This window comes from Hirundo rustica, chromosome 8, assembly GCF_015227805.2.
Source record: "Hirundo rustica isolate bHirRus1 chromosome 8, bHirRus1.pri.v3, whole genome shotgun sequence".
In the NCBI taxonomy this organism is placed as follows: Eukaryota; Metazoa; Chordata; class Aves; order Passeriformes; family Hirundinidae; genus Hirundo; species Hirundo rustica.
The window spans coordinates 9,118,579-9,134,268 of NC_053457.1; the positions used below are offsets into that span (position 1 = coordinate 9,118,579).

Genomic DNA, 15,690 nt, shown 5'->3' on the forward strand with positions numbered 1-15,690 from the left:
AGCTGAAAAGTGCTGTTTCCTCCTACAGGCCATCTTTCACACCGAGGGACTTCTTTACATAGCTTGTATGTTTTGTGGCAGAGCTTAAAATGAGGAGTCCAGGTTTTCTCTAAATTCACCTTTCTGAACTCTGTTCCACCCCATGGCTGATTGTGCTGAAACACACAAAAAAACTTAACTGGGGTTTGTACTGTGGATCCTCGAGAAAATGAGAAGTTTGCATATATGGGGGTTATGAAGAACATAAATACATGTTATTATGTGTAAATCCATCGAAGCAGTGTCTATTACACAGTGCTAAAGAAGAGCTGGGCAATACTGATATTTAAAGCTACCTGGTAACATTTTTCGTCCCACTGTATGTAGGATGTCAGACGTACTTCCTGGCTTTTCCAAATCACAACTTCTCTGTGGATTTTCTCTGCACAGTGGTGTCTTAGAGAGCACTAACTTGGAGCCTGAACCAAGGAAGCAACTGTTGGACCAAATGGCCCTTAACTTTTAACAGAACTGTTTCTCAGTTTCCATGAAGTTGAGCTTGCTGCTTGCAAAGTTCTTTATGGAATAGCATAAAGCTGTTACAATAAATCACTTGCTTCAAAAATAGTGCATGTATTTGGAGCAGCCATGGAGCCAAGTTGCTCCAAGCACACATCATCCCTCAGTGTATATTTCTGCAGCTCTGTTAATAGTTAATTTTAATTCTGCTATGCTGAAGTTATTTTCACTGGGGAAAAAAAAAAAAGAAAGCTATTAAGTTACTAAGCCTGTTTCTAGCCTGCATCATAAATCAGAGAGGTTACCTCACTTGTGCTACAGACCTGTGTAGCTCTGATTTTAGGTGTGCACAACTAGATATGTCACTTTTCAAGATGTTTAAGCATGTTTTAAGACCCTGAGATACATTCTGTCATTAAAGATTTCAGATCCTACTTACATAGGCAAGTCTGGAGTGCAAGTCTAGACTTCCTGTGTTTCACATGTTTAGTAGACAATGAATCCAGACTAGGGCAGATGGAAGTTTAATTCAGTTTGAAAAGGAATCATCTCTAGAAAAAGCTATAAAAGCCTACCACATTATTTTTATAATGAAATACAGGTTTATTTCTAATTACAACCTTAAGGTACACTGGCCCAACACTGTAATTTAAAGAAAATGTGAAACTACCAACATAAAGTCATTTTTATAAGAAATAATATGGAACAAAAATGGTCAGAGAAATAAATGGTTTTGCCTGGCCTACTCTCCTTTATCACCACCTATTATTCTAACCACTGTATTCTTGTGCGCCTGCATTGGCTGAGGAATCAGGAACAGGTATTTCCAAGCAGATTTTAGTGATAACAGGTCCTTTCAGAGACAGAATGAGCCAAAACATAGAATTGATCTATGTACCTTTTTAAGAAAATATCATTCCAAAGCCATGTTGGGGATGGCTGGGAGAGAAACTGAGACCAGAGAGCTGCTTCCAACGTTTGCCTTTGTGAATTGCAGCACCCTCCCCCTGAAGGATCCTCACGTAGACAGTGCCTCTCCGGTGTATCAGGCTGTGCTGAAAACTCAGAACAAGCCGGAGGATGAGAGCGAGGACTGGAGCCGGCGCTCTGCCAACCTGCAGTCCAAGTCCTTCCGCATCCTCGCCCAGATGACTGGAACCGAGTACAGTAAGTCAAATGGCAGAACATCCCCCTCATCCTGATTTTAGATTCGTGTCTTTCCTCGCCACCCTGGTGTTGGCCACTGATACTCAGGGAAGACTCATGTCCAGGCTCATGTGGTTGGCAGCAAGGGTGAAGATCCTGGATGTAACTCGAGGGAACTCAGAAATCAAAGTGAACAATCTCACATTATGCCTTATAGAGAATGTTCTTTGATCTGCCTGGGGTCTTGCCATAAAAATACAGCAGATTGTACAGTAAAGAAGCATTTGGGACCCCATAGTTATTCCTACTTTCAAACTGAGTCTCTGCAGTGCAATCTTTGGGTTTCCTGCAACCTAGATGTACAAAGCTGTCCATTCTTCAGATAAAAATGATGAACAAGTGATGTTTCCTGTAACAGTCTTTTACAGAAGAAAAGATCATGAATCACCATTTGTATGGAATCTATGGCTCTATCAACCCTGTTATCTAAACCTAGATCTGATGTGAATGTCACAGAGCTTTAACTTTGTTGCTTGTTGCCTATGGAAATGTTTTTATGGCTACCCGGTACTAAGCTCACAGGTGGTTTCTGATGTAGAGAGAAGGAAGGTCAGGGCCTTTTCTCACATCAGGGGGAAATAGTTAGTATTTCCTTCCTCCATTAACATGCGGCTGCTGTCTCTCTTGCTTTGTGCAAAACAGCAGGATCTCTCTGTAAAGTCATTGCCTACAGCTGTGAAACATTGCTAATATTGAATGGGAAAGTAGTTGTGATAGCTACCTTCCTCCTGACATCCTCCTTCCTGCCCCTAGGGAACCTCTCCTCTTCACGATGTTCTTACAAATTCCACTGCTGCAAAGTCAGTGTGAACGTGCCTCTCATTAGGCTTTTGATAAGTTTCTAAAGAATTTAAAATAGCATAAGGCCAATTCCTTTCTTTTTGTTTTTTAACCGAAACACTTTTTTCTACAGTGCAAGATCCAGATGAAGAAGCACTGAGGAGGTCAAGGTAGGCAACTCACTGTGAAAAATACAGCTTTCTCCTTCCTGATAACTCAATAATGTTTTAAAATGGCATTAATATGAATTTCTTTTGTTATATTTTTGTCCTAAAATATTCTAACTCATTTACTTAAAAATCACTAAAATTAAAATGCTGTCATTGAGAGGCATTTGAATGAGAAGGATAACAAATCAGCATGTTTTTAGGAAAAGCAGTGCAAAATTCCTGAAGTGTGTGTTCAAATCTGAAAGCTCTCTGTTCATGCAACTTTCCTGTACTTTACTGGGCATATGAATGTGATGAGTTCCAAGCCTTGTGTAACTACTTGATCATGTAAGTGGATAAAAAGATATAATGTTGTGATAGCACTGAAATTTGTGAGCAATTTATTTGGATGACCCTCTGATTGACATTTGATTCTCTTTAAATCATACAGTAAAGGAGTTGTTTCCTGTCATACCTGTAATCATTAGCTTATGTTTTGTTTGGAATAAATATGACCTAAATTTGTAGAATATGGAAGCACAGGACTGCTTTTGCTAATGGATAAATGTATTTGTTTCATATGATGTATCAAAAACACTGAAAAAGTGGATACATTCACAGATATAATATGGAATAAAAGATTTATCATCATCCTGCATAGCCAGGAAATAGATGCATTAAGGATTCTTATGTTGAGTTTAAAAACTGCAGTTGAATCAGGAGCATTCTGCATGTGATCCTTAGTTTCTGTTTGCATACTTCAAATCCCTGTTTCACTTTAGCTGCTCTAAGCCACCGGCTGGGTTTGTCATGTGTTTGGTACTCAATCCACCTCTTCTTTTCTGTTTTACTGCCCTGTGGGCTCTTTAAAGGTTCTGAGCTTTAGATCACAGTGCAGGTCACAAATGTTGAATCAGTGAGAAAGATATCTGCTGTCTTCCCTGTGAGAATACAAGAATGCTTTCAGTTGGTGTTTGCTATAAACCCTCTGCTGCAGTTCGCCCAAGTTCATGGCTGGGTGCCCAAACATCAGGCTTGACATTATGGCCCTCAGGGGTTTATTTCTTCCCTCAAATGCACAAGCCTAATTCTCATTACATGCATTGTGCATTATCTGTTTTGATGTAATATTCCACGTCCAAATCCTTATTACGATGGGATTTAAAGCATTGTGCTGAACTTAACAGCGCTCCATTCATATCTGAGAGTAATATGTGGTTTTAAAGAAATAATCTCTCTAGGTGTAATCTGTGGGTTTGGAAAATACAAAATAGTGGAAACCTTACGTGGTATGAGATATGTTGAAAATAATTATCTGATAACACATCAACACTTGTAAACTGCATGTTCTATCCAGTGTAACTCCAAGTACATGACTACATCCACTCTGCTTTGCACATTTTTTGCAGTCTTTAGGTTTCTTGCCCAAGGACGCTTCTGGTTATATGTAGGCACAGCTGAACAGATTTAAGGTATGCACTGATAGTAGAGGCAGAAGGGAGCATATATAGGTGGTTACACAGGGACAGCGCAACTGGTGTAAGCTGTGGTGTAAGGAATGAAATGGGGTCTCCTTCCTACCCCACTGACAGTGCTGGCACCATCTGGGTGCTTGATACCTCAAACACTGGATGCACTCCCCTGGGGATTTGGCAGCAGGGCCCTGGCTGTGCAGGAATCCGTCATTGTGACCTCAGGCAGGCTGTGAGCAATCTCTCTCTGGTGTTTTCTCTGGTCTCTTTGTGTCAGCTTCTCAGTGCAGCCAGCAGGAGTTGCATGAAATGGCGAGCAAGTTTCTTCCAAACAGTTGTGGAGGGAAGGAAAGATGTAGTTTATTTTTGGCAGAACTATTTTACATAAAAGTGGTCACTTGTAGATTTCTACTTCCAACTTCATGACAGATGTTCAAAAAAAACCATAAACTTGGGAATTTTCAGGTGGCAGAATATTCCTTTCACTTAATAAGTCTGTTGCATGACTGTCCTTTCCTCATGCTACCGCTATTTGGAAGGCATACATAAAAGTATAACTTGCCATAAAAAACTTTTCATTGCCGGTGTGATGATTGTTGCGGAGTATTTTCTGAAGAGATGGGATCCATTTCAAGCCAAACAGATGTTTCTGAATACCTTTTCCTTGAAAGGAGAGGTAATATCCTGAAAGCAATAAGGGAGTACTTAAATTACATGTTGGACCTACTGGAGCTAGTATATTCTGGTGTAGCTGGAAAAAAATACCATCAGGAAGTTTCAGCTAGGAATACTTTGTATCTCCTAATTACCTAAAAGCAGAAAAAATAGTTTGAGAAGACATATATCAAGACTCCTTTAGAGCTGTTACTTGCATGGCACTGTGTTATTAAGCACAAAAGTTTTAGAAATACCCGTGAGTTTGTTGGCATTTACTCTGTTTATTGTTTTGTGCTTTCCTCAGCCTGAGGAGTAAAACCAGCCCAGTCTGCTCCTTTCTGTTTGGCTGGTTTCACTCTCAAGTTCCACTGCATTAACACAATTAATTGTCTTGTGTTTTGAGTGTAAATAATGAGGGGGAAAAATGACCTTGTTTGCAATGACTGCAAAAAGTTTTGCAAATAACAAGAACATTTTACTCTTCATTCTGTTTGATATACTTCTTGACTGTGCTATCATCTCACATCCTCCTTCTTCCCCTTTTTGTGTACAAAAGTTGAATTTAATCTATAGGGCATTTAGAAAAGATTGAATCCTGAGAGGTGCTAAACATGGCTCGAGCACCCCAGTCTGCAGTCAGGGATGGCAGGAGGTGGCCAATACTTCACAGGACTCTGCTTTGAAAATCCCCTGATGTTCTGCTTTGTGACACAAATGACAAGAAATATCTATGCGAATGTCAACACTAATACTCACTAATTCTGAGGAAGCTATAGAAAAGTACTGCTGAAACCTGGGGTTGGAGGTCCTTGCAGGAAGGACAGCAGGTTATATATGGGCTGACCTAGGTGTTACAGAATGGAAAATGTTTGCATTCATTTTGCACTTGTATGAGTTAACTTTCGCTGACTCCTCAGTTGTGTGAGCGGGAGGGACAAGCCAAGAGAAACTGCTGGGAGGAGAACAATGGGGTTACACTGCATTTCTAGCAAAAGCAGCCCTGTAATACCAAACACAAGTCAAAGAATAAGAAGTTATATCAAGTAACTTCTCAGAAATAAACCACTGCAAAACCTTTCACACACGGTCCAAAAAAGCATCACCCGGCCTTCACCATGCTGATTCGAAAGCTGAGGAAAAAAATCCAAATAAATTGCCACTGCCCTAGTTGTAAGGCAGTGGAGCGGTAGCCATGGTCCCTAACCCCTTTCTTTCTCCCTCCTTTCTTTCTTCTGTGTACGTGTGTCTCTCTCTCTCTCTGTCTCTGTCTCTCTCTTTCCTCATGCCACAGGGAGAGGTTTGAAACGGAACGTAACAGCCCACGCTTTGCCAAATTGCGCAACTGGCATCACGGCCTGTCCGCGCAGCTCCTTAACGTTAAAAGCTAAAGGTCCCCACTCAGGGGCAAACACGGGAGAGCCACAGTAACACATTAACTGCTGGCCTCACTTAGAGCCTGAGCGTGCCACTCGTGCAAAGATGTGCTGCTAGGCAATAGGTTTCTGCTGTTAGCCATTCACTGTCACCGCGGGTGAAACCGTCATCAACCCAGGGCATGGTCCTCACAATAAAGTAGTTTAGCTTTTTTTGCCTTTATTATCTCAAACTTCAGTATGCAGCCAAACATGACTATTGTGGTCTCTTGGCTTTAATTCTGGAAGAAAATGAGAGGGAAGTTATTGACTATATTTCTTTAGGAGGAAAAAGAATGAGATTTTCAGAGTTTTACTGATGTAAAGATAATGAAGTAGGAGAAAGAAAGTTGAAAAGGAAAACTGATTGGCCTAGACTTTGCTACATGTATAACACACTTAGTTTGCATAGTTGAATGATGCTGTTTGAAATAAGGTATTAGCAATGTGAAGTTATATTTCAATATATTATACTGGCAGAAGTCATTTACTGAAACCGTTGCTTTAAGTTTTGTGTTGGAAACTTTAATTTATCATTATATGAAAGAGAGATAGCTGGGTTTGCTCAGGATCTGCGAGGAAATGACATTTTGTTAGAGGTGATTTAGGAGTGAGAAGAATATATCATACTGCTGGTGCACTGAAGCTTTTAGAAGCATCTTGTAAGTTTTAAGGAATATGTTGCCCATTCTGTATTGCTCTTGCTTTGACTCACATTTTTTTCTGTATATAGCAGCATGCTTTATCTGAAATAAAAGGTTTTAAAGCTAAAATAATTATGTGCCTGTTTTACACAGTATTTTATTCTGTTTTAAAACAATAACTGCTTCAACTGATTATTGAAAGGAGAACTTTTCTTTCCCAAATACAAAATTTGGTCAAAAAGCTTTCCATTATTAGCTGTAATTATTATTGACCTTTAAGTTGTTTGAGCTGGACAAAGCAGTTGAGTTAGGTACCTTTATCTGGTAGCAGTAATTGCAATCAAAGGGATCAGTGCATGAGATCAGGTTGAAACTATTGCACTTTTTGCTGCTTCCAAATTTGTCTCAGCAGTCCGTACAGAACCAAGTTCATTCAAACTCCTAATTTTTTTTCTCTGTTATAGAAATAAAGAAAAGCTACTGTTTGTGGAGAATTTTGCCTGAATCAGCCAAATACTCCAGTGCTTAAAGGGTTATCATACATATATAAAACTAATTCTTCAGTATACTTGGGAGTACATAAGAACTAATTCCTTTTAAAATGCATTTCACTTTTCCTAGCTAAATACCAGAGCACTTCAGGACATGCCACTTAATTCACAACATGCATTTATATTTTCGTTATGGGAGCACAAACAGATTCTGATCACACCATCTTATTAGTACCTATGGAAAATCAGCATCACTGCACGAAACAAGAGCAGCATTTTAACTTTTCCTGATTGTTGCCAGGAGCAGACTTTGGTGAACCAAAGTGGTGGTGATTTTTGTTTATGTATAGAAAACTTTGATAGAATTTAAAATACCAATAGGCAATTAAGATTTTTTTCATAAACATAGAATGTACCTGAGTAAAAAAAAAAATTCCTGTTCTAATTTTCAACTAACTTAGATGTTTTTATGAATCAGTAGTAATACAGTCTCTTCATGGTAATAACAACTGTGTATCCTCAATGTTTTATGAATATCATACAGATACTACTTCTTTCCAAGAGTCCTAGTGCATGTGTTGGATGAAAATGTCCAGATTATATCTCAATGCTTACACTTAATGTTATTTTGAAAAGTATTTTCTAATAATAATTTTATTAGATATTGAGTTAATGGAAATGTAATTAAGGAATCCCTTCCCCTTGGCTCTGCTTCAGTGGTTTTAATGATATAAATTCAATGCATATAAACCATGCAATCATATAGGGGCAATAGTTTTAATCCTTTTTTTGGTAGGATACAAAATGGAATCTAACGCTCTTCAAGCTTGAAGAATGTCAATTCTTTATGCAGTTACAGGAGAGAAAAAAATAGGAAAAAATCTTGAATGTCTGGTAGCTTTTAGAACTTTTGCAATGTTAAAGACCTTTTGTGAAGAAGCCGTCATTAATCCTGACAGCAAGATTTTTACTGCAACCTATTTCAAATGCTTAGTCCTGTCCCTTTCTAAAAGTCTCACAAGTGACAGACCTTTTGTATTAAAACTGCCAGTCAAATATTTCAATGTCATTTCTTTTTTCTATTTAGACTAGTAATTCCTCAACTCCTACTCCTCAAAAATCTTCCTCTATGTTGTCATGGTGATCTTCAAGTCCAGAAAATGAGGGTTACGGATCTTTTTTTGTATAACTCTGAAGAGGCCTTGGTTTTGCGTCCCAAGGAGGAGACAGACTTTGTAAGGCAGAGAAATTGGCCTGGATTTTTCACTCTACTGCATATCATTGCTAGTGACAGTAGCAAACTTGGGCCTGATAAAAAAGCATTAAAGCTTTGAAAAAAAGAGTGGCTTTGTTCTAGCAAAAGGACAAGTCTGACCTGTTACATTTTAGTATGTTCAGGCTTATCTCAGTGCATATGGATTCTGAGTGACCAAGCCCATCTTGCAGTATTTCCTGAGTACTTGCAGAACTCTGCTGTTTCACACAGGAAAATCAGTCACAATTAACGGCACTGAGGCTTAAAATAGGTTTCCTGATTGAGGACTCACCGAGTCTTGTAATTCTCTAAACCAGCCCTGATGATAGGCAGGTGTATCTGTCCCATGCTGAATATGTTTTGACCTGTGACTGCTTTGCTAAGCAGAGGACAATGGTTGGTGACAATACAGTCTTCTAAATAACCTCCCTGCCAAAAATGAAGCAAAACACAGGATGTGGATAGTCATATGCACCCCCTGCCCTTCCCAATATTGCCAGTAAAGCATAGTGTCATAAGCATTTAATGAAGACACAGCAAAGCTGATGCCAGTAGGAAATCAAACCCAAAAGGCCTTCCAGGTAAATCTGCTTGTCTGGTTATGGCACAGGGACATGCTCCTTTGCTGCTGTGGTACGAGGCTGTTTGATCCCAACTAACCTGTGTCCTGAGCCCTGCCCTCTGCCCAAAGCGGCTCCCTGACCTCCTGCAGCGCTCGGTTTGCAGCAGGGGCACTGACTGCATGCAGTGTGTGCTGGTGGGACGTGGCTGCTGCGTGGCTTTAGGAGAGCAGCTGTGACAACGTGACCTCTCTTCCTCTCGTGCATGACAAAAGGAGAAAGGTTCTGTGGCTCCTTCCCTTGCCTCCCTCTCCTCAGGCCTGCCTGCACAGGAAGGACAGTACGTTTTTGCTGAGTAATACAGAGGTCACTTCATGGCAGTTTCTCTCTCATTATGCACAACTGGGAGGAGTATGTCTTCCATAGCAAGGAAGAAATATTTTTGGGTCTATTTTATCAAAAGCCCAACTCTTGCACATTTCAGAGCTTTCTGAAGCCTTCTTCAGGGGCAGAAGAAGTGACACCAATTTTTCACATGAGCACTCCAGTTCCCACAGGAGCTAAGTTGATTTTGTGGCTTCTTTAGCTGTGTCTACCTGCCATGAGCTTGGGTGACTGGGATTACCATTATATATATCAGAAACTTTTAGGGATCCTTACATAAATTCGAGTTTGCAAAGTTAAAAAGCCAGAATTTTGATATGGTGCATGGTATTACTAGATAATTACTGCCTTTAATCAGTTTGTCTTTAGTCGACAGCTTTCTGCAGGATACATGAAAATTAATTGACTAAAATTTGCTCTCAAGCACAGTAACATCCTTGTTCTATGGCTGCTAATCAAAGCCATCTGATACCACCAAGATAATCTAAGGCATCTTGATTTCCTTCCTTGGTTGGCCAGAATTTCCAACGATTAACATTGCTGACCTGCCCAATTGCCAAAAACCTCCTATCTGCTGCTCAAATTACCAGAATTGCTACTTTTGAAAGACATGCCCTATCTTTCCATAACAGCCTGTGAAATAAAGCAGACTTCTCTAGGTAGATTTCCCACTTAAGGAAGGTAATAAAAAATTATAAGCACATCCATTTAATATCTTCTAATCCCCGCTTACCTTTTAACACCTGAAGAGTGACAAAAGCTTAGGAACGGTGAAATAACTCAGTTGTCTCCATGGAATCCTGAGTGAAATCTGAAGAGAAAATGGATCAAATAGAAAGTCTTTCTTCCTTAGAATACTCCGGGAAGTTCTCTGTGAAAAAAAGTTAATTACACCTCATAAATCCCTTGTTCCCAAGTCAGTTCCCCGTAGAATAAATTGGTCAAAGATAGTGTAAGGTACAGTGTATCCACTTGAATGCACCCACTTAAAATTGACTGAGTGAAGCTTCCAAATGCAATTAGAAAATACCATGAAACTTTTGTCAAAACAGTTCATAGAGAAAGTAATGCATAAGCTAACAGAGCATGTTAAAGCTGAAATTAAACTTTGGGTGTGGATGTACTGACCTATATGTAGCATCTTATCTTTACCGCCTCAGTCTCCTGCACGTTCCTGTCCACCATGTAACTTTTGCGTGATCAGAAATGAACATTAACTTTCATTTCCACTGTGCAGCCTGTAAAATTTTCATGTGCATCCTTTGGCTGATGCGGGTGGCTAACCAAGACACCAGTGCTGCCTTGGTCTCTGACTCTCAGTCCAACAAAGGAAAAGCAATTCTAACGTGCAGCAGGATTTCCAACAAGCATTGTAACTCAGAGGCACTCACTTGGGGTCTGTGGATCGTCAGCCTGGTTCACAGCTTTGCTTAGGGTGAGCTGGAGCACAGCACTGGCATTGCTTCCTTTTATTTTGCTTCTAAATTGCATTAATGTCAGCAAAATTACACTAAATCCTAATAACTTCCTAATAGTTCATTTCCATGTAAGCATTTGTTGTAGCTGACCCAGAATGTTAAATGATTACAAATGAGAGAGAGGGAAGGTAAGAAAACCCTTAAGAGAGCTTATACAATAAAATTGAATCCACATTCTGAAAGAATGACAACAGTTCTAATTCATACCACTTAGTTATTTGATTCAGGAACTGAACAGCACAGACACATGGCTGGGTTTCAGGGGCAGCTTCAAACTTAGCTTAATGCCATGGAGAGGAAGTATGAGTTACCATCAATGTACACAAATTAAACAGGAGGTCTAAAAAATTACCCCCCTGAAAGTCAAACCTCCAAGTTCTCGTTCTTTCCTCAGCTTCCCTGGAGAAAAGTGAAGTCATGATGAGGAAGAACACTTCAGTGAGAGGGGAATCATTTCCTGGTGTACAAACCCCAAACTTGCTGTGCGTTGGTTTTGTCTGTAGTGGTCACGAACACAGACTGAGTTTGGATCCTGTGCTCAGGTGCCTGGTGGCAGATCTCTGCGCTTCACAGGGGGGCTATAGAAAGCTACAGGGAAACATTCAATTAAATTGAATTGCACACTTAAGGCCAAAATAGGGAATAATTATCTGAAATAAATCCCAGCTCCAATTGCTACACATACTCAGAATTTTACAGTCTTTGTTCTTATTAAAGTGATGTATTTACCAATAAAATAAAATTTAAAACTGGAATTTATATGCCAAATATCACAACATTAACCTTGAGCAAGAGTTACCTTACCTTTTCCCAACCCTGATGTTGCTGTATGTCTGGCTGCATTTTTTCTGTGACTGTTAAATTTAACAGCAACCCTGTAGACTCCACTAAAATGCATTCATCGGAGGGATTGGCTTGGATTTTAGTGAGCTGCTTTGATGGAGTTCCATACTATGTGTTGAGAATGAGCTGCTGGTTGTTTTCCACTCAATATATGATAATGCTTTTACTATTCTGTGGCACTATCTGCACAAACCAGGACACTCCTGTGAGAAAAGTATTTCCCTGTTTTGGGAAGCAGACATAGTAGGATATATTGCAATTGTTTTGACGTGGGCTGCTCACATTCTTAACTACAGTGGCTGAAAAAGAGAGACTAGCTCTTCTACCCTTTTTGTGATCCCAAGCTGAAGTGTTAACTAAACCAGCATGATAGTCATCTTCTGTTCTCTCCAGTTAACTGCCTGTCATTTCTTTGTTTGTCTTCTGGTGTCTTTGTTAAAATAACAGAAATATAGCGTGGGGGAAAAAAGGCAAGCAACCTCAACAGTCATCTGACAGTGGAAAAATTCTCAGCTGCAAATACAGAAAGGTAGAAATAGCCTCATTGGATCAGAACAGCAATTAATCTAGCTCAGTGTCCAGTTTCCAACAGTGTCAGTGTCTCGTGCCTTCAAGACAAAAAATGTTTGGAAGGCAATTACAAAATAGCTTGCACAAAACTTTACCCCCAGACACCCTCTAAGAATTTCTTTTAAATTACTTTGTTAGTTCTACTTCTTAAAAGGAAATTTTATTTGTAGGTAAATATGCTTATATAAAGATAAGTGCATGCTAGGATGAAAGGTATTGTAAGTCTGATTAGTCCTGCAAATCCACACAATACTACTAGAAAAAGAATTTTTAATTTCAATAAATATAGAAATAATAATCTGTAGGTCTATTTCCCCTTTGATAAAAGACTATTGTGTATATGTCAGACTTGGTAGAAGACTACTGGATTCTCAATGCAATAAAATACTGATAAACTGAACAGATACATTTGTTTAAAAAATCTATAATACCTCATTAAAGAGGGTGAACCGATACTTTAAATACTCAGCTGGCATTTGGGAGAGTTAATTTTAGTTCTTTACACTGCTGTGGACTTTCTTTTAGACCATGAACAAATCTATTGAGTTTTAGGCTCTCATTTGTAAAATTAGAAAGATAGTCTTGCTCCATGAGAGTCTAGAGAAAAAACTCAATTAAAATATTCACTTTTTGCTTCAGTACTGAAAGCATAGTTGAAGGACTGTGTGGTCCCTCAGGACACCTCATGTTCCTTATGTGACCAGGTCTTCATCACACACCATGTGATTCTGTCTCCACATTTTAGTGGAATATCTAAGAAGAAGGCAGATGAAGGTGCAGCACCTCCACATTTCAGCTTGCCTGATACACGTACATGTTTGGGAAGCTTTTGCATTTGCTTCCCAAAAATAAAGTAGAATGGGAAAGCATTCCAATGTCCAGTACATACAGTTCAGATTTAACATACTCATTTGTTGAAAACTCTGAAGATTCTCCAAGCTATTTTTAGGGTCCAACAGCACACTCAAGCTTGGCTTGCAAATGAATTTTGCCTTCTGTTACTTGAACTATTGTAATTCTTATTGGTGTGTGGGAGGGGAAGATTCTATTTCTAGAATTTCACTCTGCCTTTAGCGCTGTATCATGTAGCATATTTTATTAGAAAAAAAATTCCATAATTTCCACTGTCTAATGTACTATGTAATTGGGAAGACAGTATATTGCATAAATAAGTCTTGTTTGAAATACGGGTCCAACATTTAATGAAATCTGTGGGAGTTGCGCTATTCTCTCAGAACAGTCATTGGCTGAGGCCCTTCTATCAAAAGCCATTTCAGTGGGGACCAAAAACAACTGCAGACAAAAAAAAATCCCCCACAGTAATTTTAAATCTCTCCCAGATAGCTCAAAACTATTATCCGCTACTGTCAGTTATTGCAGCAGCCTGTGTAGACAGAGATACAAACAGCTCATAATATTCTGAGCCAAATTCTTTCATGTTGTGAAGGTATTGACTTTACTGAGCCTGCCTGAGGGATGTATTTGGCTCAAAAGTTAAGTTATTTCTGCATTTAGTTAGCAAAAAATGTTTTGATTGTAAAGGCCAGAAATCCAATAGTCGGTTCCTTAAAATGCAAGTGTTGCCAGTCAGAGGCACATCTGATCTTGAGCCTTTCTTCTTGGTAGCCAAATGGGAATTACCCTATTGACTGGGAAGAGAAATGGTTCCTGGAAGCAAAACCATGAATAAGTGTTATGTGCCTTTGAACTCATTTTTCCCTTTACTCTCTGCCTTTTCCTTTGTTTTATTCTGTGGAGGTATTTTTATTATACTTCTCTCTCTCTCTTTTTAACCTTCATAACTCCCCTGCCATCGTCACTCAACGTTATCCAATATTTTACACTTGGGGAAAAAGCTTTTGTGAAGTCCCAACCTCAACGTGACCTTGAGTCAAGCAACGAGGGGTTTTTTGCCTTGTTCAGTGTAGCCACAACTATTGGAGCAGAAAAGTTAGGATCAGATTAATTGTAACAACAGAGGCTTAGCACTGCTTCAGCCTGACCCCAACCTCCTGCCTTTTGGTCTTGGCTGGAATTTCTCATAGAGCATTTGGCAACACTGGAGATAAATAATGCTGTATTTTGTTTCCAGGCCTTGACTGCGTTCTTTAACATTGCTGCATGATTATGGCTCTTGGTAAATTAACACTTCCCACACCTGCACAGTCTCTAATCCATCCTCCTGCACCTTGTTTCTTAGCTGGCGTCGCAGTGAACTCACAGCTTGTCTTTATGCCTTTACCATAAAGACAGTGTTTGGTTTCTCAGTGCTTCAGAGTGGTGAGCCGTCAACCTCATTGGGGGACTTCTCTTCAAAGCAGACTCTTCTGACCACAGAGCATCTTAGTCAGACACACACATCTGAGGGGCATTTCAGGTCAACTTCTGGGTTCCAAAATCTGGCTTCAATTCATAGGTTTTAGGGCTACATTTTAGTTAGAGGTTTTAAAAATTCATAGAGAATGCCCATGCCCAAGCCTTTGCTGATCTTAGCTGGATTATTTTTTATAACTTTATTGGAACTGACCTAAGGAGAGAATATGTGATCGTGTGTGTGTGTGTGTGTATATATATATATATATATATGTGTGTTTGTGTAGATGTCTAAGTACATAAACACAATACTGATAATAATGTGGAAAATATTAAGAATAGCCTTCCAAACATAATGTAAGTTAGTGAGTGGAGCCCAGAAAATCCATATAAAGAAGTGCATGTGCTCCTTTCTTGTTTTCAAAGGATGCTTCAGCAAGAAGGTTCAGTTGGGTAAATGAGGACATTTGCTTTGTGGTTTGTAATTTTACACCCCACTTAAGAGAAGTGTTCTCATTTGGCATATTTCAGCTTTAAACCTGAATTTAAAATTGAAATTTCAGCACAATTCCTTAAATAGGAGGGGATTCAATCACCCATTAAATTGCTAAATAGTGAGGCAATCTCAATTAGTTAACTAGCTGGATTTCAAACTTAGGTATTTAAGGCTAATGGATTCTATTCTTTATGAAAATACTTGTGTTTTTACTTCTTATAGATAAGCAATGGCTTGCATTTTAACTGATCAGTTATTTTTAAGCGTGTATGTGTGTTTACAGAATAGTAGCCCAGTTCTCCATCAGTGAAACTGAGGCTGACTTATTCCTCACCTCAATGAAGGAATGATTTCCAGTTGAAGGAATTATTTCTAATCCAATTTAGATTGAGAAAACTAGTATTTGGATAGGGCAGAGAATTTTTAAGTGATGCCAGGCATAAGAAATCCTTTATGTGTAAGGTTTTTTTAACCATTTAACT

General features: G+C 39.1%; 1 protein-coding gene across 6 annotated transcripts in view; it reads left to right on the forward strand.

Annotated features, from left to right (window-relative positions):
* LDB3 (LIM domain binding 3) overlaps positions 1 to 15,690 on the forward strand; it is a 107,312-nt gene that overhangs the window by 61,706 nt on the left and 29,916 nt on the right. For 5 of the 6 annotated variants that reach the window (XM_058421444.1, XM_058421445.1, XM_058421446.1 and 2 more), the window contains 2 exons: positions 1,496 to 1,665; positions 2,618 to 2,654. In XM_058421444.1, coding sequence (XP_058277427.1) covers positions 1,496 to 1,665; positions 2,618 to 2,654 — 207 coding nt within the window. Of the gene's footprint in view, positions 1 to 1,495; positions 1,666 to 2,617; positions 2,655 to 6,053; positions 6,951 to 15,690 lie in introns of those variants that run through there. The other variant, XM_040070938.1, reaches the window with a different exon arrangement.